The 21,622-nt window shown below is 38.1% G+C and overlaps 2 protein-coding genes across 7 annotated transcripts in view; one reads left to right on the top strand and one right to left on the bottom strand.

Annotated features, from left to right (window-relative positions):
- Positions 1 to 700: 700 nt before the first annotated feature.
- LOC307009647 (transcriptional-regulating factor 1) lies at positions 701 to 20,264 on the bottom strand. 6 transcript variants are annotated; one of them, XM_079633530.1, is made up of 15 exons: positions 20,037 to 20,264; positions 11,497 to 12,870; positions 11,369 to 11,415; positions 10,554 to 10,701; positions 10,248 to 10,448; positions 8,402 to 8,678; positions 7,945 to 7,999; positions 7,138 to 7,277; positions 6,741 to 6,844; positions 6,593 to 6,662; positions 6,316 to 6,404; positions 6,103 to 6,216; positions 5,673 to 5,771; positions 1,681 to 1,865; positions 701 to 1,598 (listed from the first exon to the last, which is right to left on the bottom strand). In XM_079633530.1, exons 2-15 carry the CDS (start codon positions 12,727 to 12,729, stop codon positions 1,301 to 1,303), a joined length of 3,060 nt encoding a protein of 1,019 aa, XP_079489656.1. In that variant the 5' UTR covers positions 12,730 to 12,870; positions 20,037 to 20,264; the 3' UTR covers positions 701 to 1,300. The 6 variants fall into 6 exon arrangements, with proteins under 6 accessions (XP_079489656.1, XP_079489658.1, XP_079489657.1 ...); XM_079633532.1 differs by having other exon boundaries at positions 1,681 to 1,862; XM_079633531.1 differs by lacking the exon at positions 20,037 to 20,264 and adding an exon at positions 18,288 to 18,534.
- Positions 11,775 to 21,622, top strand: part of ptk2ba (protein tyrosine kinase 2 beta, a) — a 49,224-nt gene continuing 39,376 nt past the window's right edge. Inside the window, exons 1-2 of the mRNA XM_079633537.1 lie at positions 11,775 to 11,885; positions 12,124 to 12,233. The gene's annotated coding sequence lies outside the window, so the exon portion shown is untranslated. The remainder of the gene's footprint in view (positions 11,886 to 12,123; positions 12,234 to 21,622) is intronic.

Below are 21,622 nucleotides of genomic sequence, written 5' to 3'. Positions count from 1 at the left end.
TTTCTCCTATAACGCCTGATGAGTTTGGAAAACACCTGACCAGACATCAGAGACCATTCCTCCATACAGAATCTCTCCAGATCCTTCAGATACCCAGATCCATGTCGGCATTTCTTCTCTTCAGTTCAGCCCACTCATCAGGTCAGGGAACTGGGACGGTCATGGCAGAAGCTTCATTTTGTGCTCCGTAACACCTTTTTGTGTTGATTTTGATGTTTGTTTTGGATCGTTGTCCTGATGGAAGATCAAACCACGGCCCATAAGATTTGAGCGAGGAGGATTTTTCTTGAAACTCTCCAAAACAACATGTGGGGATGTAGGGGTGTTTTTTAAATATATATATATATATATATATATATATATATATATATATATATATAACAGGCTTTCAGGCTTTCCCCCTTTTACTTCAATGAAAGGTTAGATTTTTTGGCAATTTTTTTGAAAGAAAGATCAAAAGGATAAACGATGCAGATTTATTTTTTACAGCCAGTTTTGATCATATTTACCAGGGGTGCCATTAATTCTGAGCACGACTGTATATGTAATTGAAAAAAAAAAAATGTATCTTGTAATTTCCACAGACCCCTTAGTACTTTCCTTGCTGGGGAAACCCCTTGAACTAGAGTGTGTGTGTTGTTGTATCAAATGCCCATATTTTCAGCCTGCAGTAACACAATTATTGTATATGCGGGAGATACAGTTACGCCATACAGTATCTTTAATATGCTACACATTTTTTTGTATTTTTGTTTTTACATATGGTTTGTCATAGATTACAAGTCTGTGTTCAGAATAGCATAGGCCTAGTAATTCAACATGCAGCTTTTGTATTGTGCATATTAAAAAGGTGCCATGAGGTCATATGACAACCATGTTGAATATTTTTGCTTGAAATATGGAACTACTATTTAAAAAAAAAGTAGTGGTGAGAAGTTGGATAAAATCACCCATCGATCAACAAGCTTAAACTTGTAGTTAACACTGGAAAAATATGCAATGCAAATATTGCACAACACATCCATGTGTTGTGAATTTGAGTGTTTAATAATCAACTGGTGGTTAATTACAAATAAAAAAAGTGATACAAAATACAAGCAGATAAAAAATAGCGCATTTCATTAGTTTTTACACCAAAATTAAAGCAAAGATATGCCATAGCCTTATTCGTTTTAATAGGCAAGGCAATATTACATAAAAATATGTTTTAATATACATATATAGTTGTACCATTTACATTAAGTAGTCTGTTTTATAGTCTACAAAGAATGTCCTTATACAGTTAGCTAAACTTAAGCTACTAACTTGGAATATAGTCCAGTGGACTATGGACAGGACGCGTCTTCAGAGGGTGATCTATTTCCTGCACTGACTCACTGCGCATGTCATTTAATGATGTTTTAACCTCTGTGGTTCTGTTATATGGTAAAGAATGAAGGCTTATGGCTTGTTTTAGTGGCGTAACGTGGCAACCACGAGTCACAATCACATGATCTGGCTCAGAAACCCTGGGAAACTGCCACAACTGTGTCTGTGTGTCCTCCTGCTGCCGGTGTGTCTTCATGTGGGCATTTCGACTTTTGACCTTCAAAAACACCCTATGAAAAGAAATGTATCATGAATCAGACCGCAACCACTATGATTCATAACTGTATGAAGATGTTTCTGTTTTTGACTCACTTTCCACACTCACTGCAGGGAAAGACGAGGGCTGAATCAGTATCTCCGCTGGTGGTGCTGTTGGAGGGAGAACTTCTCACAGAAGCCGAACCCAAAGACTGGGTCACCGTGGACGCTCTGTGTTCGGCTGGAGAGCTACAGAGCAGCCGGAGATTATTCTGGTTCCACGTTTCTCCATTTGTCTGCTGGGAGAAAAATTTTAATTGTTTACCCAGAAACAAATGTTTACTTGTTCCAACCCATGTTTCCTTAGAACAACAGTACAAGTTTTATTAAAACAACATTAATAAGTTGCAAAATGGATAACGGCATAAAAAAAAAGCAACTCATGCACTAGTTTCCACAGTTCTGAACTGTGTGCTGGCTGTCCCCTCGCCGTAGCGGAAGGAGAGGCAGAGGCAGCCACGTGCATTAGGCCCCTCTGATGTTCACACATCGGCGCAGCTTCAGTGTGTGCATCGACTGGGGTCTCCTGTGTCCTATTCTGAGACCAGCTTTCACTCCTCTGGTGAAGCGTGTAACCTGATCTCTTTTGGCACTGCAGGCGAGGATGACGACGATGGCGTCAGGTCCACTGCGGCCTCTGACTCGGGTGATTGTCAGGAGTTTTGAGGCTCAACGCAGTGAGATGACCGAGCTGCAACTGGGCAGGCAGCATCTGCCATTCATACTATGGCGGTGCTGCAAGTCTTCCAAGCGAAGATGCTGCAGGCCTTAGACGAGAGGGGTCCAGATCCGGAGGCTTCCAGGAAGCTGCAAACGGCCACTGACTTTGCACTCATGGCGATGAAGAAGCAGCCTGGTGGTCCTTCAGCATCACTTGTGGCTGACGTTGAGGCATATGCGTGACTCAGAGAAGGCGCCCCCGTAAGCCCCCACCGGCCTGAAAATTTATGCACACTCTCACTCAAACACAATAAGCAGGTAAGCACTATCAGCTCAAGTGTTCCCCTAGCATGCACTGGTGGTCTAACTTGTGGTCTAACAGAGGTGGCACGGTCCACGGAGAACGGAGACAGCTCCCCCATGGCCAATTCCTTTATGAAGGGACCTGTTATCTTAAGCGAAGGGCACTATATAACATACCAGACCAGAGTTGTGGAACTGTCTGGTCAGTGCAGGTCAGCGCGAGCGTGCTGGATACTAATGCGGAAGCGAGAGCCCCCTCGACCAGGCACCTTTCGCCTCATGGTGTAAATATAGAAATGAAGACCCAGGATTTCTACAGGACTTTTTGGATAACTGGTGCAGGTCTGACAGCCGGTCGGAGTAACTGGTACTCGTAGCGTGCCGTGTTGCCATGCCCACCTCGGCACTCGATCGCTAAGCCAAAGCTGAAGCGGTCTCATATGAAGCAATCCGAGTGGCGTTGCTGCGGATGCCATATGTCCCAGGAGCCCATTGCCACCGACCATAGTGAAGCGGACTCCCCTGAAGCGGGGAGGAGACCGTGCGAACTGAATCGCATAGCCGAGCCTGATTGTTCGGGCGACCCAGCGGGACAGGTTGGGATGCTCTAGCCAGGCTCCCAAGAACTGTGCCAGCGGGGTCATGCGAACCACAGACGTCCTCTCAGTGATGCAGCGAAGTGGAATGACGGGCCCGGACATGGGTGGCATAGCGGCCCTGTGTGGGGGCACAGTCATTAGCCGCGTCCTGACAGAGGTGGCCAGGAAAGGACCATCTCTGCCAGGGGTCTGGCGACAGAGGAGGGCGAGAGTGGCGGGACCCGAGGGTGGCGCGCACTGTCGTCCAAGAACTCTGTGTGCTCAGAGATGGGAATGTCAGTTCTTTAGAAGAAGAGATTCTCCCCTAGCCCTCCACCGGTGTACACGTGTGTCGTTTCATCTGCCGGGGCGCCGAATTAAATGCTGGGCCCGCCCGCGACCTCTGGCTGGGACTGGTCAGCTATCTGCAATGTGAAGAGGGGTGTGTGGACCGAGGATAAATCGTTGGGTTTGTTCCACAACAGCAGCCTCTGATCACCCTGGCCACCAGTCGAAGTATCCCCTCTCTTGGAGAGAATAGATCGGGGTGTGGATGAGGGAACTCTTTCTCCAAGGAGATCATTGAGTCTCGATCGTTACATTGCGATGGTCATGTTTACGCAATGAGAACATGACACATCCACGAATGCTGTCTGCGCGTTTTTCCAAACACATCAGACAGCGTCCGTGTCCATCAGCTGACTTAATCTGTGTATCGCACCCAGAAATACACGGGTGAACCGACTTTAAAAAGACGCGCCGCGTGCGGCTCTTTTAGAAAGAATAAAACTCAAATAGCAGTGTTGAAGCGCCCAGGGAGAGAGACACGACTGGCAGACCACTGCGCAGATCGGCCTGCAGAGATGAACAGAGATGATTTCTTGGCTTGTGGAGTGAAGAATGCTCTTGGCGCCGAAGCGAAAACATATCTGCATGTTGCGGCGTCCTCCCTTTTATTTTATGTGAATCAGCCTTTTCTCAAATTAAGATTATTAAATCAAAACACCGGTCCACCATGACTAATGACAATTTGGAGGCTGGATTATACAAAACTGTCTTGATTCCATTCAGTGAAAGTCATCAGAATAAGGCAAAATGCCCTGGCTATTGTAATCTGTTGTGCCGTAGAGGTATTTTGAGTTTAGTGTTAAAATTTTATATCAACAATGAGCATTTATTATTATTTTTCTCCTTAATTACAAGATTAGCCTACATGCAGTAGTAACAATTTTTAACAAGTAGTGTATTTTTATAAATTAAACTGTTTTTAGTTGGTATATCTCATGGTGTTGATCATTTTAAAAGTCGATCATCAAGCAAAAAAGTATGGGCACCCGTTGAATATACTCTCTGGGTCCTTATTTTTTGGTGGGTGCTTTTAAATTTTTTAACCTTCTCCTAGACTCCTAACTTTTTGAAGTTAGGAGCACCGTGCTACCAAGTAAAAAAGTTAATTTTGAGCGCTGCACAGAGTCATGATCATGATGGGCTCGTTCGACACCACCAGCTCTAAATAGATATGCTATCTACTGGGGTTACTAATGTTGCGTGAAGATAAAACCCAAATCGTGGCGCTCGTGTATACTGTTTGCAGGTGCAACGACGGCGCTTTTTCATACAAATACTTTTTATAAGTTATAATAAAGTTTGGTCTCTAATTGGTCTCTACAAACATGCTTCTTGTATTCTGCTAGTTGAGACCTTTTTAAAGACAAATGACACAAGTCTGTTATGTAGGCTACTATGATTCTACAGATCACATTTTCATGTGCAAACGACTTTTCTCCAGTGTTGTGACGTATTTCCAAGTGAATTGGAATATTGAACCGAGGGCAGGGTTTTACTTTAGCGCTCCTCCTCTCCATCTCTGGGACTAACGGTTTGCGGGGAGTGGTTAAGCGTTTTCAACCCAAGCCGTCAAACTGATCTCATCAGAAAAGGAACGCCATTCCAAACCGGAAGTAACTTTTCAGATTTTGATTAAAGATTACCACGGCAAACAATTTTTTTCTGTGTATTAACTTGCACGGACTAATTGTTCACCACAAGACTAGTAATATGCGCTAACAAAGTAAATGGGGTCAATCTTGATTTCATGTCGACTTTAAAAGCACTTGTGATGGCCATATTCCCTATATTCACTGTAAAGCCAAGCTTCTAAGCTTTAAAACGACACATATTTGGTGCTAGATAAGCAAGTGGTTAAGTAACATGATAACTTAGTAGTGCCCCTGCTTCGGATTTAAGAGGTTAAGGTTATTGAATAATTGATTACTTGATCGTTAATTTAAACAACGGAATTTATGTAAATTTACCCCTAGCTGCTAGGTGATTGCTACACAACAACAAAACTTGGATTAATACACAGGACATATAGATGAGTGAGTGTATGAGATGTCACAGAATGCAGAGGCAGAATACAGCAAGTTTTAGAGAAAGGTGTGAGGTAAATGACAGGAAGTGGAGAAAGCACCTAGAGGTTTCATTATGTACACAGATACTCACAGAGTTTGACACTTCACAGACAAACACAGTGCTGGAGTTTTCTGATATTTTGTTGTTGGACTCTTTGTTCGGTTGTGCAGTGTTTATCGCCCAGTCTCCCTAATGAGATATATAGGCTATGCATTAAAACTATTTATTACTATAGATCATTCAAATCAAATTAACCATCAGTTTGATGTAAGCGAATGACTGGTAGTAGCATTTCACATTTGAGTCTTTTAACACTCTATGAATGTAATAATTTGACTACATATGTATACACTTAAATCACCCTTAAAAATGTCTGAATGTCTTTGAATAAGATAACGTATAGAAAACAATTTAAAAGTGCAGACGCTTTGATTAGTTCATCTTAAGTGTCTAAACACTGAATCTCAGGTCACTGCTTTTGCCCCCCAGAGGAGTATTAGTAAACCGCGCTGTAACTCACCCGCTGATGTTGAACAGGAGTAGCCAGAGCTGTACTGATTCTTGTACCCAGACGCAAACGTTTTTTCCATGTGTAATAGTACTCGACACACTGAGACACTGACTTTGTCTTGACCTAAATAAAAAAAAACATTCTTACAGTCACCAAACCAAATGAATGCTAATGTATTTACAGAAAATAAAAGTTTATTATTTATTGCATGACTGCAACTACCATTTTCTGGACGAGATAGAAGTCTTTGCGATGATTTAAAAGTGCTTTGTTTAGCTGCCGTTTCTCCTGAAGTGTCCATCTGTCTGATCCTAGTTGATGATAATGGAAGAAATACTGTAATGTGATGCATTTAGTATTTTAGTCCCTTTACTTTATTAATAATCTTATTATACTTCCTCAGGAAGGATTTCTTGCATATGAGGGATAGCACAGTAAAAAGACTAAATTAATGTCTCTTTTTATTTTTGGGTACAAAATCTTTTGAACCGTCACGCACCTGCGTAATGATAGTCTTTTTTGAGGCTGGATGTGTTTAGCGCTGACAGGAGAAGCTTTTCCAGGGTGTTCTGGAACATAATAGTCTTTTTTAAGGCTTTTATAGACAAGTTTTAGTGCCAGGAAGCGATTATAAGAAATATAATTACCATAATATCTCCTCTGCACTCAAAAAGACAGTGAAGTACATATTCTGTGTTTGCTCCGCCACCAGGTAGTACACTAGAGCAAGCCATTTTCAGAAGATTTTCCACTAAAAAGGGGAGGGAAATCAATGGTAGTCATATTTTTGGACCGTTTTTTTTGTGTGTGAAACTGTGACCAAAAAAAAAGAACCGTTTGAAATGGATAAAAATTACATGCACATTGTATTAATAGTTTCTATTTTGTGTAACATTGTTAGCCTAGTTAACTTTATTACTTTTATTTTATGTTCTGCTTTGCATTGTTCACACGAATGCCCGCTCTGCATTGTAAAATCACTGTAGTTGCTGCATTCTTTAAGCACAAAGTGAATTTTTTGTACAAATGTGTGTTTTTAGTTACCTTTCTGCTGGTTATCAGGGGTATCCTGGTCTTTGGTGGGCAACCACAGAAGAACAGCATTATGGGTATCTTCCTCTGTGAGGGGTTCACTCTTAATGTTTGGGATCTTTGCTTGGAATTCTTTACCAACATTAATGTGACTGTAGAGAACATGTAAGAACTGTTTATTTACTAATTATTTTAATCTGATATTATTAACATGTAATGCGTAAAGCAAGCAGTTGACCATAAAATAATTTGCAGTTACACGTTGTTAAGCTTAAAGGTGAAGTGTCTATTGTTTTCTATCTTATTATGGTATACCTTATATCATGCAACTTGAGGAGGTGGGATATTACTTTTCTAAGTGAATAAGCTTTTTTTTTTTTTTTTTATCTGGCAGACCTGATGGAATAAAATATGTAATGGGAGGAGAAAACTATTTCAGTGCTTCTGCATTCGCGTGAAAAACCCTTTTGTTCTCTTCTTTTTTTTTTTTTTGCGAGCAAATGCAAAGTGCCTGGGTAGAATTTTTGGGAGTGAACACAAAAGCATTGAAATATAATTTTTTCTTTCATTTCATACTTTTCCATCACCGTGTGCCCATATCATAAAGAACAGAATACTTGACTTGAGGATGAACTCTGGGTATTAGTTAAAAAAAAACTATCTAGCAACACCATAGCAATCGTATAGCAACACCCTGGCAAACACCCACAACACCAAGCATCATGGCAGCAGCTTTTCACAAGTAAAACATTTCATTTGTTGCCATTAGTGGCATTGAATTTACACCCATATTATCTTTGCGTAAAAACAACGACTTACGGAGTTACATTAATTGCTTTTTCTCTTGAAGTCTCACCACAGTCCTCCTTAACACCTGTTAGTTATTGATAAAGATGGACAATGCATATTATAATGATGAAAATACAGCTACTGTTACAAGCATTCACCATGCAGCTAAAATAAAGGCCCGTTCACACCAAGGATAACTAAAACAACAGCATGATCGATTCTGATTGGTTGTCAATGTTTTTATCGTTCATCAGCTGGAAATAATAGTTCTGAAAATTATTCCAAAGACATCATGCCATTTTTGTTAGTTTAGGTGTGGACTCTGCTATACTTTTACATTTTTAAGATGATTTTTAGAATTATAGCTTTATTTGTCATAGTCCTTGGTGTGAACAGGCCAGAATTCAGTAAAAAATAACACTTTAATCTTTGTTATTGTTGTAAAATCCAGAGATATAACTTATAATGATATATATATCTTCACTACCGTCTGCAGAAGACTCGACCCCACTGCTCTTTCCTCGTCCGCTGACAGCACTGAAGAGGCCCGAGCCCGGGCGTACGGGGCTGAGCATGGGTGGAGGAGTGTACGGCACGTCGTCCCCCATGCTGCTCGCCGTCCTCAGCTGGCTGCGGAAGAGCACTGCGCCTCGGGACTCCTGACCGGCACTGGGCGGGGGAATCATCAATGGGACCAGACAGTGGCGGTATCTCTTTTTTACCTGCTTTGGTGCACATTCTTCCTCCGAGACAGATCTCTTTATCTAGAATGCGTAATGAGAAATCAGAGATTACATAACTTCATGTTGAAGCTATAAAAAACATTGAGTAATTTTAAATAAACCAAATTTAGTAGTTTTAAAGTGATTTTACATGGTTTCATGACAGGATTGAATTTATTCAAATATAGATATATATTTTTTGTCATATAACTGAATTATACTATATAGCTAGTGAACTGTTAGCAAACAATAGCTCATACAGTATTAGCATGCTAAATGTCTTCTCTTTAACTAAAGCGGTAAAAACATATTACGGTATATATGTACCAGTCTTCAGCCTAAGCAAAAGCTCTACTCTTCCCCACAACGTAATGTGTAATTATTCTAATTGACAACATTGTTCATTGGAAAGCATATTGGAACTACACTTTCAATTTTTTCAAAAATCATTTTCAAGTACTTGATTGGTTTACATTTGTCCCACATTATTTATTCGAGTACATTGCAGTCAAGTTTAGAAGATAACTTTTTTTTTTGTGTAGATCACAAATAATATGATTGAGTAAAATAGACAATCTGTGATTCCAAGTTGAATTGGATGTAGGGGCAGTTTAATTTATTCATTTATTTATTTGTATGCAGTATTGTAGTGTTTATTAATAAATGATTTATCATTATTATTTTAAAATGTACAGTATATGCCCTTCTTTGATCTTTAATCAAAATGGAACCTGTCACTCACATGAGATCATGGCAAACAATGATTCAACCATCCAATCAATTCCCAACGGACAAAATTAAGTCCCGCCCTTCTATTTTTTTTTTTTTGTCCGAGAGGTTTAACCCGAAAATACTGTATGTCTCAATGAGAAGGAGAGATTTTCATAATGTTTCATGCCGACTTTAAATAGCCAACCCAATCTCACAAGAAAATTTAACTATTTTACAAGCTGGTGATTTCGTATAAATTTGTATGATCAAAAAAAAACAAACAAACATAAATGTCCACCCCTAAACATAAGTCAGTGGGGTGTATGCAGATCACTCAAGAATTAACAAATGAGATTGTACAAATTTATACAGTTTAGCCTCCAATTTGCCAAAACATCAAATAGTTAGAATATGCCATTGTGTGAAATGTTTCTTGAAATAGCCTTCAGTTTACATCACAGCCATGCTACTGCAAATCTGTGGCAGAGGGCATTTGGTAGAGGGACATTTTTGTTTTAGGGAATATTCAAATGGACACATATTTGTACAGGCCCCTAAATGCAAGAGGCGTCATCAATATTTTTGAGAGAATGCACATTTTAAATGCATATATTGATAAAAGTTAATTGTCAAAAATGTGTCAGCTTCAATATGGATAGCCTTGAAGCTACTGTAACAGACCAACAGCTACAAAACTCAAATTTAGATTTTTTTTTTTATAAAGTTTTTTGAAGATTTGTGAGAAACGATATATTTGAAGCATGAATCATGTTTTTTCTAATTTTGAGCATCGTCAGTCTTATTCTCAGAAAGCTGAAGTGATGTTCAAGATCTCAATGTTAAAGCTTTTAATTTTCTAAGCAGCGGCTAAAAATAACTGTTGTAATGCCAGAAACTCACACAGGAAGGATGGTTTTGTACAGACGCGAGGGGTGACTGTGCGCCACACTTAAATAAACCGCTTTGATCATCTTTCTGGTGGCACAGAAGGTTAAGCATAAGTTTGGTTGAGGTCTGGTAATCCTTGACAGGTACTGACACCGGTAAAATGATGGGGTTGGTTTGAGCAACCTCAGTAGACTGTTGAATGTGCCCGTCTCTCTGTTAAAATAAAGAAACTTGAATCAATCGGGCAAATCAGTATTTCATGCAAAACTATTTTACACAAACAACCCCATAGATGATCAAAATGAGTGTGGTTCGTACCATTTTGAGGGATGGGGGGTGTGTCCGCAGTCCTCCATGTGAGCGCATGTGGCCGTTCAGTGCCGGAAGACTTTTGAACTCCCTCTGACATACGGTGCATCTCATCTTTGTATGAGATCCCTCCTCTCTCGACAACCCAGGTTCTGCTCTACAGAAATCCAAATCCACATACTATATTACACAGTAGTCAACATTTGAAGTGGATCAAAAAAGTTCATCAAAGTTGCCCTAAGACAAGAACGGGTATTGTTCAAAATTCATGTATAACTTTGAAAGGTTTTGATCCACTTTAAATGTTGACTACTGTGAGTTTCGTTGCCTCTGGCTTGCACACTTAGCGGTTAAAGATATTATGTACAATGTATTGTGTAAGTATTATGCCATGACTGCTTTACTATGTTAAACTGCTTTGGGGTGGGTGATATTATCAGATTTTTTTTTTAAAATCCTGTAATTTATATGCATCACTTAACTGTGTCAGTGATAAACATCACCACATAATAATTAGGCTTGTCACTACACCAAATTGTTATAAATTATTTTACCCCAACCTTACCCGGACTCACGTTATGCGGTACTATATTATTCTATAGCAAATCTTCACTGCTTGATTGTTTATAATATTACAAAATGTAAATTATATTATCGTCCAGCTCTAATCTGCTAAATGCAAATATGCTGCATGAAGATATATTAAGATATGATAAACATAACATAACATGATTTTTTGTAAAGCTGCTTCGAAACAATGGGTATTGTGAAAAGCACTTTTGACTTGACTAAATTGATAAGTAGGGTTAAGGTTAGAGTCAAACCTGAAATGAGGTGAAATAGCCTCATCTTGAATATCTGGTGAAGATGCCTGCAATACATTTTTGAGAAAACTTTAACGTAAATAAAAATGAGTTTCTAATTAAGCATTAAAAGAAAAAAAATACAGTACCTGTGACCACTGAGGCGCATGTGCAGTGAGATGATGGAAAATATCTCCTCTCATAGTCGCCTGTGGAAGAGCTTTACAGACCCCTGAACTCTTGCTCTGATAAAGAGGACTGCAAAGATCTTCACTTCTTTGAGGGAAGTTGAAACCAGATTGATCTTCTTTGGGGCTTGAAAACACAGGTGTGCTGGGTGCGGAGTGATCGCTAAACATGTTGTTTTGCTTTGCAGGGATGGACTGATCTTGGGACTGAAGGGTGAGGTAAGGATTGCCAGGTTGGGAAAGTGAACGAAGATGCTGTTGTTCCTGGTAATGGAAGATCTGCTGCTCTGGGACTTTAAAGTCTTGACGGTGGCCGTAGGTTGGTGATTGAGCAGGTTCATGGCTCTCTAGTGAGTCATTGTGAGTTTTATGTGCAAATATCCCTCTTTGTTGTTGATTCAAGGCCATTGGATATGACATTGGGTGGCTTTGATAAGCGTGCTGATGATGCCAAGGGCTTTGTGGCTTATGGAGACTCCTGTTTACCTGCTCCATGTTGTTCACTTTCTGTTTGTGTTGCTGGTATCCATAGTGAAACTGCTGGTGGTTTTGGTAAAGGCCGTGCAGTGAATGTTGGCTCTCTGACAGATGGAAACCGGACTGTTCACATATCATTTGCGTTTGCCCTTGGATGACCATCGTGTTAAAAATTGGAGACTCCAAGGATTGCCTGTCCGATCCTTCTGGAAGACTTTGAGGTAAGTGCAAACCCCCTGAAATTTGGTTTTCTGAGTGCTTCTCATCTGTTCTGTTACTATCACCAAAGAGAGGGTGAATATTTTTTGTTGGGAAGGCCTGCGAGAATGAGTCCAACCTTTGAGGATGAGAAGCACTGCCGTTGTCTTTGCAAGTCAGTGATGAGTTGTTCTGAGACGTGGTGTTAAACGGGTAGATTCGATTAGTCTCTTCTAGTTCTTCATGAGAAGATCCCCATGACGACCTTCCAAACTGATTATATTCCCAGTTCTCAGCACTGTTTGGCATGTCAAGCATTGGAGAAAGTTCATGTGCTGGAGTGCCAGGAGATGTTAGTTGCTCGTGGTTGAGTAGCGGAGACATTGGAGATGATTGGATTAAGCTTACGTTAGGTACACCGTAGTGTGTTACTCCCATCGCACTTGGGCTGTGCTGGAACAAATAGGTCCTGTTGGTGTGGTTGTTGAACTGATTCGTCTCGTACAGGTGTTCTGTCATCTTTAGAAAGATTAAAGTGCCACTTCTGTACTGTTAAACTAATGGTTTGAGGGGGATGTAATTACTCGAAGGTTTGAAAGTCACCATGAAACTTTTCCATCATTGGTTATTCCGTCAGCGGGTTTCGAAAATAGCGTTTTCCTGTAAAACAAGACAGAGCAAGATCTTATATTTTTCTGAAAGTTTACATAGACAAACATTTTTGTCTTGTCGGAAAGATCTGCACCAGTTAATTGTGCACAATAAGATCAGAACCTGTTTTATGCACACTACCATTCAAATGTTTTAGGTTCGTAATACATATATATTTTTTGAATGTATTATTCTGCAAGGATGCATTAAATTGGATCAAAAGTGACACATTTATAATGTTTCTAGATTTCTATTTCAAATAAATCATGTTCTTTTAAACTTTCTATTCATCAAAGAGGGGAAAAAGATTTCCACAAAAATGTGACACCGCACAACTGTGTTCAACATTGGTGATAAATGTTTCTTAGCAAATCGGCATATTACCGGTAGAATGATTTCTGAAGGATCATGTGACACTGAAGACTGGAGTAATGATGCTGAAAATTAATCTTTGTCACAGGCATAAATTACATTATAAAATATGTTCAAATAGAAAAGTTATTTTAAATTGTCATAATATTTCACAATATAACCTTTTTTTTGTAGCCTTGTTTATATAAATGCAGTCTTGGTGAGCAGAGGAGACTTTTCTGTAGTCCACATTTTAATTTCATGTCGACTTTAATATATGTTGTTCACAGTTTATTTCCATTACATTTTTTCAAACACTTGTCAAAGTCTAGATCATGTCTGAGATTAATTTAATTTTTCATATAGACAGGAATCTGTCTTTAGCAAACTAATAATATCTTATTTTTCCACCCACAACAGATACAGTAAATTCACACCATGACTCAGTCTGAGGCTTCCTCTTACATCTAGAATATGAAGTATAGACACCATCTTATCACTTCCTGTCACATGGTCTTCTCAGAATATAGGACGACAGTTTGATCTGTATCTAAGAGCTCTTTGAAAGATGCTGCTGTCCTAAAAAAATAAATATTTTTTGTGTACGATTTCATTTTCACATAAATTCAGTGAATTTAATCTCTCATGGCAAAACGGTCTTAAAAATGTACAAACAATAAAATGTCTACCTCTAAAGTATTACTAATCTGAGGTTTGTTTTTACAAAACAATGTCTGCAATAACAAATAACAAATGCATGTACTTTTACCCATGTGTGGTTTGAGAGAGAACATGTGTTGAGTTGTTTAAAGAAAGTGTGCTAGCAGATCATTCGTTCAACTCTCTGAATCAGATTAACACCGCATCTGAGTGTCAAAAGGCTCAAGTGTGCACTGTGGTTTCGAAAGTTTCCATCTTCGCTTTTCTCTGAGTGCGTGAAGCCGTCAGACTCTGACCAGTGAGTGGAACAAGGCGACTGTTAGACCTTTTGAAATAAATTTAAAAGTGACAATGTGTGTGTACAGACAAACAAAAGAAAGAAAGATCTGTACTTTCTCGAAAAAAGACACTGCTGAGGCACGACATCATCTCAACCCTCGTCTATTTTTTTTATTTTATTTTTTTAAACGAGACAAAAACGAAACGGTCTTTAAGTTAGCACCAATTGAAGGCTTTTTTTTTTTTTTTTTTCTGTCAGCCCCATTTTTTTCTTTCTTGGTTTAACATGTTCAGCTTAATTGCATGACCGTGTACATTAACAGTTTTTTTTTTAAATTCAGTAGTTGTGCATCACACATTTACTGAGACATAGTTGTACTTGCAACAATTGGTGTAATATGTGAAAAAAAAATTGGGCTAGGAATCGATTAAAAAAATTAACTAATTAATTGCACAAATTGCTGTGATTAATTGCAATTAATCGCATTTCCCCCAAGCTTGTAATCATCAATATTTAAACGTAGAATCACCTAATTAAATTAAACACAGAAGAAAAAGGAACAGAAAATAGCCCTATATTCAAATAATATTAAACAATATATTAATATATTATTCTTCATTCAGTTCTATGCAACATACTCCGATTTAATAGATAATTATTATTATATATATATTTTTTTACTAATTAGCAAATTAAAGTATAGTCCTAAAAAGCTTTTATTACCAGAGCATGTGATCAGAGCAGGTCATTTACCATTGGTGCCCAGCACAGTGATGTAGTGGTGCCTGGAGAAGTGGGTATACTCTTAATTTATGCCGCCAAATTTTTTTTAAGCGTCCCAGCAAAGGATGAACAGTGTTATAAACAGTGACATGTAAGAGTCTTGCATATTAGTATTGAATATGCAAGACTATAGAATATAAATAATAGAATGGAACATAACAGAATTGCTAGTATTCTTGCATATCAGGGCCATAAGCAGGGTTTTATAAATACTGAGGTCCCATAAATGATATTGCTAGGGGGGTTCGGGGGCATGCCTTCCCGAGAAAATTTTGATTTTCCTGATCTCGACATGAGCATTTTATGGTGTTTTGAAGCCCAGAAAAATGGACAACAGTAGCTTTAAAAGCATGCCGGTGGGCAGTAGCTTGAAGTATTTGATCAGATTCTTAAACATGAGAATCAGTTTATATGTCGCAATGAATGATCCACTCTACAAAATGGGAATGCAGAATACACAATCACATATTCAAACTGGGAATGGCCTTGAGTAAGAAATGATTTAAGGATTAATTTGCATAGATGACGTTACATTTCAAACAAACGGCAATGCAGTCCTTCTGTGTCCAGAGGCATATGAGCAATTAGTATGAGCATCAAAGATCAGTTTCAGCTACTTTTTCTTTCCTAAATGAATCAATGATTTTGGACTAATCTGTTAATTTAATCAACTCACTCATAAAGATAGTCACTTGTCGCCACCTTCTGGATTAACAATTCAAGTTGCGCAAACACAGGCAAGCGGAGTGATACAAACAGTAGCCGCGTTTCCATTACCGTTCAAATTGCGCAAATTGAAATTGTGAATTGAAAATACGCTCAATGGAAACATGTCAATTTCGCAAAAACTCCCATTTATCGCAAAAAAGTTTTGCGCTCGCATGAGGTGGTTTTTCAGGCAATTCAAAAAAAATAATATTTCACAAAACTGCAATGGAAACAGTTTTTGCGCATTTACAGTCACCTGACTTAGAAGGCGCGGTGTGTTCAGACAGAATACGAGACAGAGATGTTTATTAAATTCATAAAAGACAAAATAATTACAGGAATACTGGATCCTAAACCTCAAAGCAATGCCACAATCAAGAGCTTGAAGCAGAAATGAGTGAGAAACACCTCATATCTGCCGCTCACAGTATAAGGGTCTTTCCTTGCCATTAATGCTTGGATAACACGCCTATGTCTCCTTCCGTTAATAATAATAATGTCTTGTGCGGTGGCTGTGATATATAAACCTACCAACGTCTGTTGCCATGATTTTTTAAATGACTTATCGCGAGGGGATAAAATTATGTTTTAGTCGCATAACATCGGTTAATGGAAACGGCGTCATTTCGCAATAGTTTTGTGTCAATATTTAGAAAAAAATAGCAAAAGGTTTGCGCAAATCTGTAATGGAAACGCGCCTACTGAAAAGTCCCAGTGCTGATGGGGAAATATTCGAACACATTCAAGGTAACGTTATACAAATATTTTTATACAATAATAATGGCAATATAATAGGGTTAGGGTTAGGGTTAGTGTTGTTAAATTGAGCTTAAAATTTCCACTGTCTTTGATCAAACTGATTATTTCTGTCGGTCATTTAAAACTTTAGCTGTTTATTTTAGCTTCTTGCATCTTATCTCGCACTGTATGATCGTTAACTGAAGTGAAGCGTCGCGTTGGGATTCCCTATTAACCGTATACCCTGCACTACACCACTACACACTCACACACACACACACGGAACGGAGAGCACGGCGCACACACGGAGCAGAAAATACCCGCTCGTGAAACCTGCCATTTTCGTCCGATAATTTTCGTCGGCCGAAAATTCCGTGCATCCAGCTTCTATGGTATTTGAATTCAGCTTTGCTAATTGTACACAGTATTTTTGTTTTGTCAAATGCGCCATCAGGCAACTTTTTAAATGCAAGCATTCCTCATAAAACTCCATCCTTGTCCTTCCATCATGACAGGGTGACTTGGTTTGGCACACTCACAATAGCAACAGGAAGTCATTAAAACTACGTAAAAAAAAAAAGAATGTTATTTTTTTTAATGCATTTAAACATCTCAAATTAATCGCAAAGATTAACGCGTTAATTCCCCCAGCCCTAGTAAAAATTATTCTTAACTTTTACTTTTTTTTTTTTTTTACCCATCACACTGTTCGGGTCGAATATTGGAATTCATGAAGATGATAAATTCTCAATATACATGTAGATTTTTTTTAAATCTATTGTTTTTAAGAATTAAATTATTATTGTAGTTCAAAGTTCACGTTTGTTATAGGTTTCTATGCATGAAATTATGGGTCACATTTCAGTTTTATCTTCTGCATTATTATTTATTGAATTCAATAGGCTACTTATGAATTGAACACCATATTTAAATACTTTGTGTATTTGCATAAAGTTAAAATCGCATCAACTCTTGTGCGCCACAAGCAAAAAATAAATGACAAAATAATATAGATTTTTATGACTGTTAATCTCAACATTAACCGAGTAACTTGAGTTGCTTCTCAACGGTCACATCTCAAGTTTCATTTATATATAGCTAAACTTTATCTATTCTTGAGGTAAACCCACCTCACCTAGTGCTCACTACAGTACAGTCGACTATTAAAACACTGTACGTGTGTTTTCAATTACAACCATTTTTAGGAACTGCAACTCAAATATTTGGCTCAACATATTATGTTAGACTGCATTGAGTTCTTTTAACCATATCTGTGCAAACAGTATTAACGCAATCAAAGTTGCAACACCGATCCACGCTGAGGTCAATTCATGCAAGTATTACTAAGACATTATGCACTGACTGTATTACTGATCTATTCATTGACTGTAAACAGAATGTCACAATTTAAATAAAACACTTTTTGCTTGCACGTTATTTTAATGTGCCCCCGTTACACTGTAATTATACGTTTAAGTACAGAGTAATATTAAGTAACTAAATGTACTTACTGTAGGGTTTGGTTTAGGGTAAGTTGCATGTAATTATGCATAATTTATAGTTATTACTGTTACACTTTAATTTTCAGTATGTGTACTGGTTATATTAGGTAACTACATGGGTTAGGTTTAGGGGTAGGTTAAGGGTTAATACCTAATTATAACCCAGTTATTGTACGTACATGCGTAGTATGTACATGCGGTCGGAACAGGACTGTAAAATAAAGTGCTACCGTTATTACTATAACAGCTTGTAACGTATGTAACAGTGACACTGTAAAATAGTGCTACCCACTTTTTTTTAATTCAGTTTGTTATTTGTATTTAAAATGGTCTTGAGCAGTTTGGGCATCTTTAGAAGATGCACATGCTGCATGTATTTCTGTGAAAAAAGTGATCATGCTTACCTCAACTCCTTTCTTTATGTCCGTAATGCACTTTTTAGTGCATTAAAATGACCCATCAAGAGGCACTGAATACCATAAGATGCAAAACCATATCATAACAAACATAGATGAGGTCGGCACAACGCATAAAAAACACCCCTGGATAACTCAAAAGCACTTCTGAAAATGGGAAGTAAGTTCAGTTCGTACTGCTGACTAAGGAATTGTGCTTGTGTCCTCTTATAGCTGCAGCAAATGTCTAAAGGCCTGAGAGGGTTCAAGGAAGTTCAGGAAATGTCATCTTTCTCTTTAAGCTCAGAGACTTCCGGGGTTATAACCACAAGCTATTTTCTCAACCTGCTATTATTTGTCTCATAGCTTCATCTGTAAAATGGAGGAGGATAAAAAAAAAGGGCTTTCCGATGGTAAATGGTGCATAGAAAGCTATGTTAGAATCTGTACTGTCAGAATCAAAGTCTACAATGGCAGTGTTGTTGTACATGGCATCCTACAATGTTCATCTTTCAATCCAATCAAATGTAAATGTTGCCAATGTATATTATGGTTGCATTTTTCTTGTATCAGCTTAGCCACAATTTTTCATTCACACATTGAGAAAGGTCAGCGTTTCTGTGAACGTGTCCTGTGGTGAATGTGTACTGGCAGAGATTTGCTAACATCAGCAGTTTCATAGTGAATAATGGTTGGATATGAGTTGATGGTCTCATTTTATTAAGAGAGAGTGTGCTTTCAAAATTAAAATCCAAATTATGAATTTGACATCTTCCTTATGTTTATGCTTGCTTGTAGGCCTCTTGATGTCCAGTGAACCGAATACTTGCAGCACCATCTTACTAATCTTCATCTCAAATCAGTAAGCTAACAATATACAATGCATATGGTTATAAAATCTGTAATTATACACCCACCTCATCGCAAAAGTTCGTTTTAGTTGTATGTTATAGGAATCTCTTAGTTATGTAAGGACGAGAGCCCTTTGTGTTATAAAAAAGGTTGTTACATTGATTTCACTGTTAATTAAACAGACACTGACTGTGTTTGCGTACATGAGAATTTTCAGATATTAATAAGAATCAGGTCATACTACCGTATGCATATGTATCCGTCATGTAAATGCATCAACCCAGTTATGAGCAAATGATGTGCATGCAAACATAGTCACTGATCAGATCACAATTAGCTACTATAAGTGTAATTAGTTCTAGGGTGTTTTCTGTCTTGTGTTTTTCATTATATTTTATTTTAAAAGGAATTTATCGCGCAGCAACTAACGTTTTAAACATTTTCCACAAGATTTCACGAAAATAGGCCCCATTTAATTTTAAAAAACTGACTTTAGCTTTAAGAAATAATGAAATAATGACTCTGCAGTGGGGTTTTCATCATCATCTTATCTGATCATAAAGTTGCACCTGTTAACTGAAACCTTCTATTTCCATCTGCAGTGAAATAGTTGAGGCATTTTAGTGCAAATTAAAAGTTTAAATGTAGGAAATAAAGTAATAGTAAACTAAAGGAAACAATAGATTATTTGTATCAGAATGGTTGTTAAGATTGGCTAAGGTTGTTAAAGTATATTTTTATGAACTGAAAGGTTGGCTAAGGTTGTTAAATTATATTTTTATGAACTGAAAGGACATTTATATCAATATATTTTCACTCAGTGTCATAATCTGCTTACATTTTGAGCACCATTAAATATAGTGTTTGAGTTTTACAAGCACTCCTGTAAAAACAAAAAGCACATACCTTAGAAAGTGAAAGGACACATGATGAAGCTCTGAATAGTGTTCATTTGTCATCTTTCAGCCGAAGGATTTAGGATCACATGACGCACACTGCCATCAGCTCCAAGAACTTTTTTTTGTTTCCAAAAAGTTCAGTTTTCAAGATCGTAAATCTACCATATGTAAAGCTGTAATTCAGTGGACAGATCTGCAGTGAACATCAGTAGTGCCCTCTGGTGTAAAACGCACTTCCTCTTCAACATCCTCTAAACACACTTTCACTATGACACAATATGGCAAACAGACCGAACTTTAACATAAGAGTTTTTAAATGTATGTCTTTGTTTGTTTAAAAAAATATTATTATTATGCTTTTGCAGAGAAAGAGAGAATTAATATAGTTCATCCCACTGTAACACAGTTGGAACACACCTTCAGCACAAGATCTCTTCACTCCCCCCAATCGTTCACAATCAGTCTAATCCGTCACATCTGCGCATCCCACTCATCACAGCTCCCCTTTATAAGCAGTCACCTTACCCGTGTATACTCTACTGATGTAAAGTCCCATTCATTTGCACAAACTGGTTCTTTTGAACAGTTCGTTTCAATAAACTGGTTCAAAAAACGATTCATCGGTTCCTTACTTCAAGCAGTGATGGTACTGTGTATTTCTTTTCTAACAACTCGGTGCCATGTTATATCAATGAAAAATTCTAATAAAGTAATTTGTGCCAATGCATATTGAATCATTCAAATAAGACATTATTTGTGGAACCCAAATTGCTGATTATTCACTTAAGTTAATGGTGTTTGTGGTCACAGTTTCATCCGCAGAACCCTTATGTCGGATATGACCGACCAATATTGAGTAGCCTACATCTTGGATAAGATTCCTAAAGGTTTCGCATCTACAGCACACATTACAGATGTGCATAAACGTGGATATGTTCTACATGTCTAAAGTATATAGAAAGAATAAACCAGTCTTTTAAACTCCCCGATATCGTTTAACTTAAAATATAATCTGAATGCACAATAAACTATTGTAACATTTGTTTATATCTCTCAACAAATGTTTATGCAGGTTTTAATGAAATGTTATTTAATAACAGTAGTCATAGTAAGCGTGCCACAGGCTTGCTTAGCATTGCCAACTCACTCATCAGACTCCTCGGTAATCCTCTGCAAACTTCGACAGTTGGTTGAACCGGCTTCGGGCCTTTTTGAGTCAGTCGTGCTACTTCGGCTTGTGCTTCTTGCGTCATCAACCTGGAACTAAAGTTCGATTAATGAACCGGCTCAACCGGTTACTTCCTATGGACCGGCACAAAAGAACGCTCAAGAACCGAACATCACTAGTATGCTCATCTCTGAGATCTTCTTCAGTCATCTGTCTTCAGCCTTCACCAGTCATCTTTAGTCGTCAATCAGCCCGCTTGCACCAGTCAGCACCAGTAACAAACAAGACTGTTTATCATTCAGCTACGTTTTGAGTTCGTTCTATGCTCATAAGACTTACCTGTTTACTTCGCCTGATTCCTGAACGTTTATGTTAATAAGCATCCTGTTGTTGAAGTTACGTGCTTTATCTTCTTCTGTTGCTGA

The sequence above is a fragment of the Phoxinus phoxinus genome, assembly GCF_949152265.1.
Source record: "Phoxinus phoxinus genome assembly, chromosome: 13".
In the NCBI taxonomy this organism is placed as follows: Eukaryota; Metazoa; Chordata; class Actinopteri; order Cypriniformes; family Leuciscidae; genus Phoxinus; species Phoxinus phoxinus.
Note: the sequence above shows the minus strand (reverse complement) of the source record. Positions and strands in the feature narration are given on the sequence as shown.

What these genes read in the sequence shown, in the direction of transcription:
- LOC307009647 (XM_079633530.1), bottom strand. Translation starts at nt 12,729, where the DNA reads ATGACAGAACACCTGTACGAGACGAATCAGTTCAACAACCACACCAAC. An exon ending in ATGCGCCTCAGTGGTCACAG is followed by an intron (nt 11,416 to 11,496) that starts GTACTGTATTTT and finishes AATGTATTGCAG; the next exon opens with GCATCTTCACCAGATATTCA. An exon ending in TCTGTGAAGTGTCAAACTCT is followed by an intron (nt 1,866 to 5,672) that starts GTGAGTATCTGT and finishes TTTTTCTCCCAG; the next exon opens with CAGACAAATGGAGAAACGTG.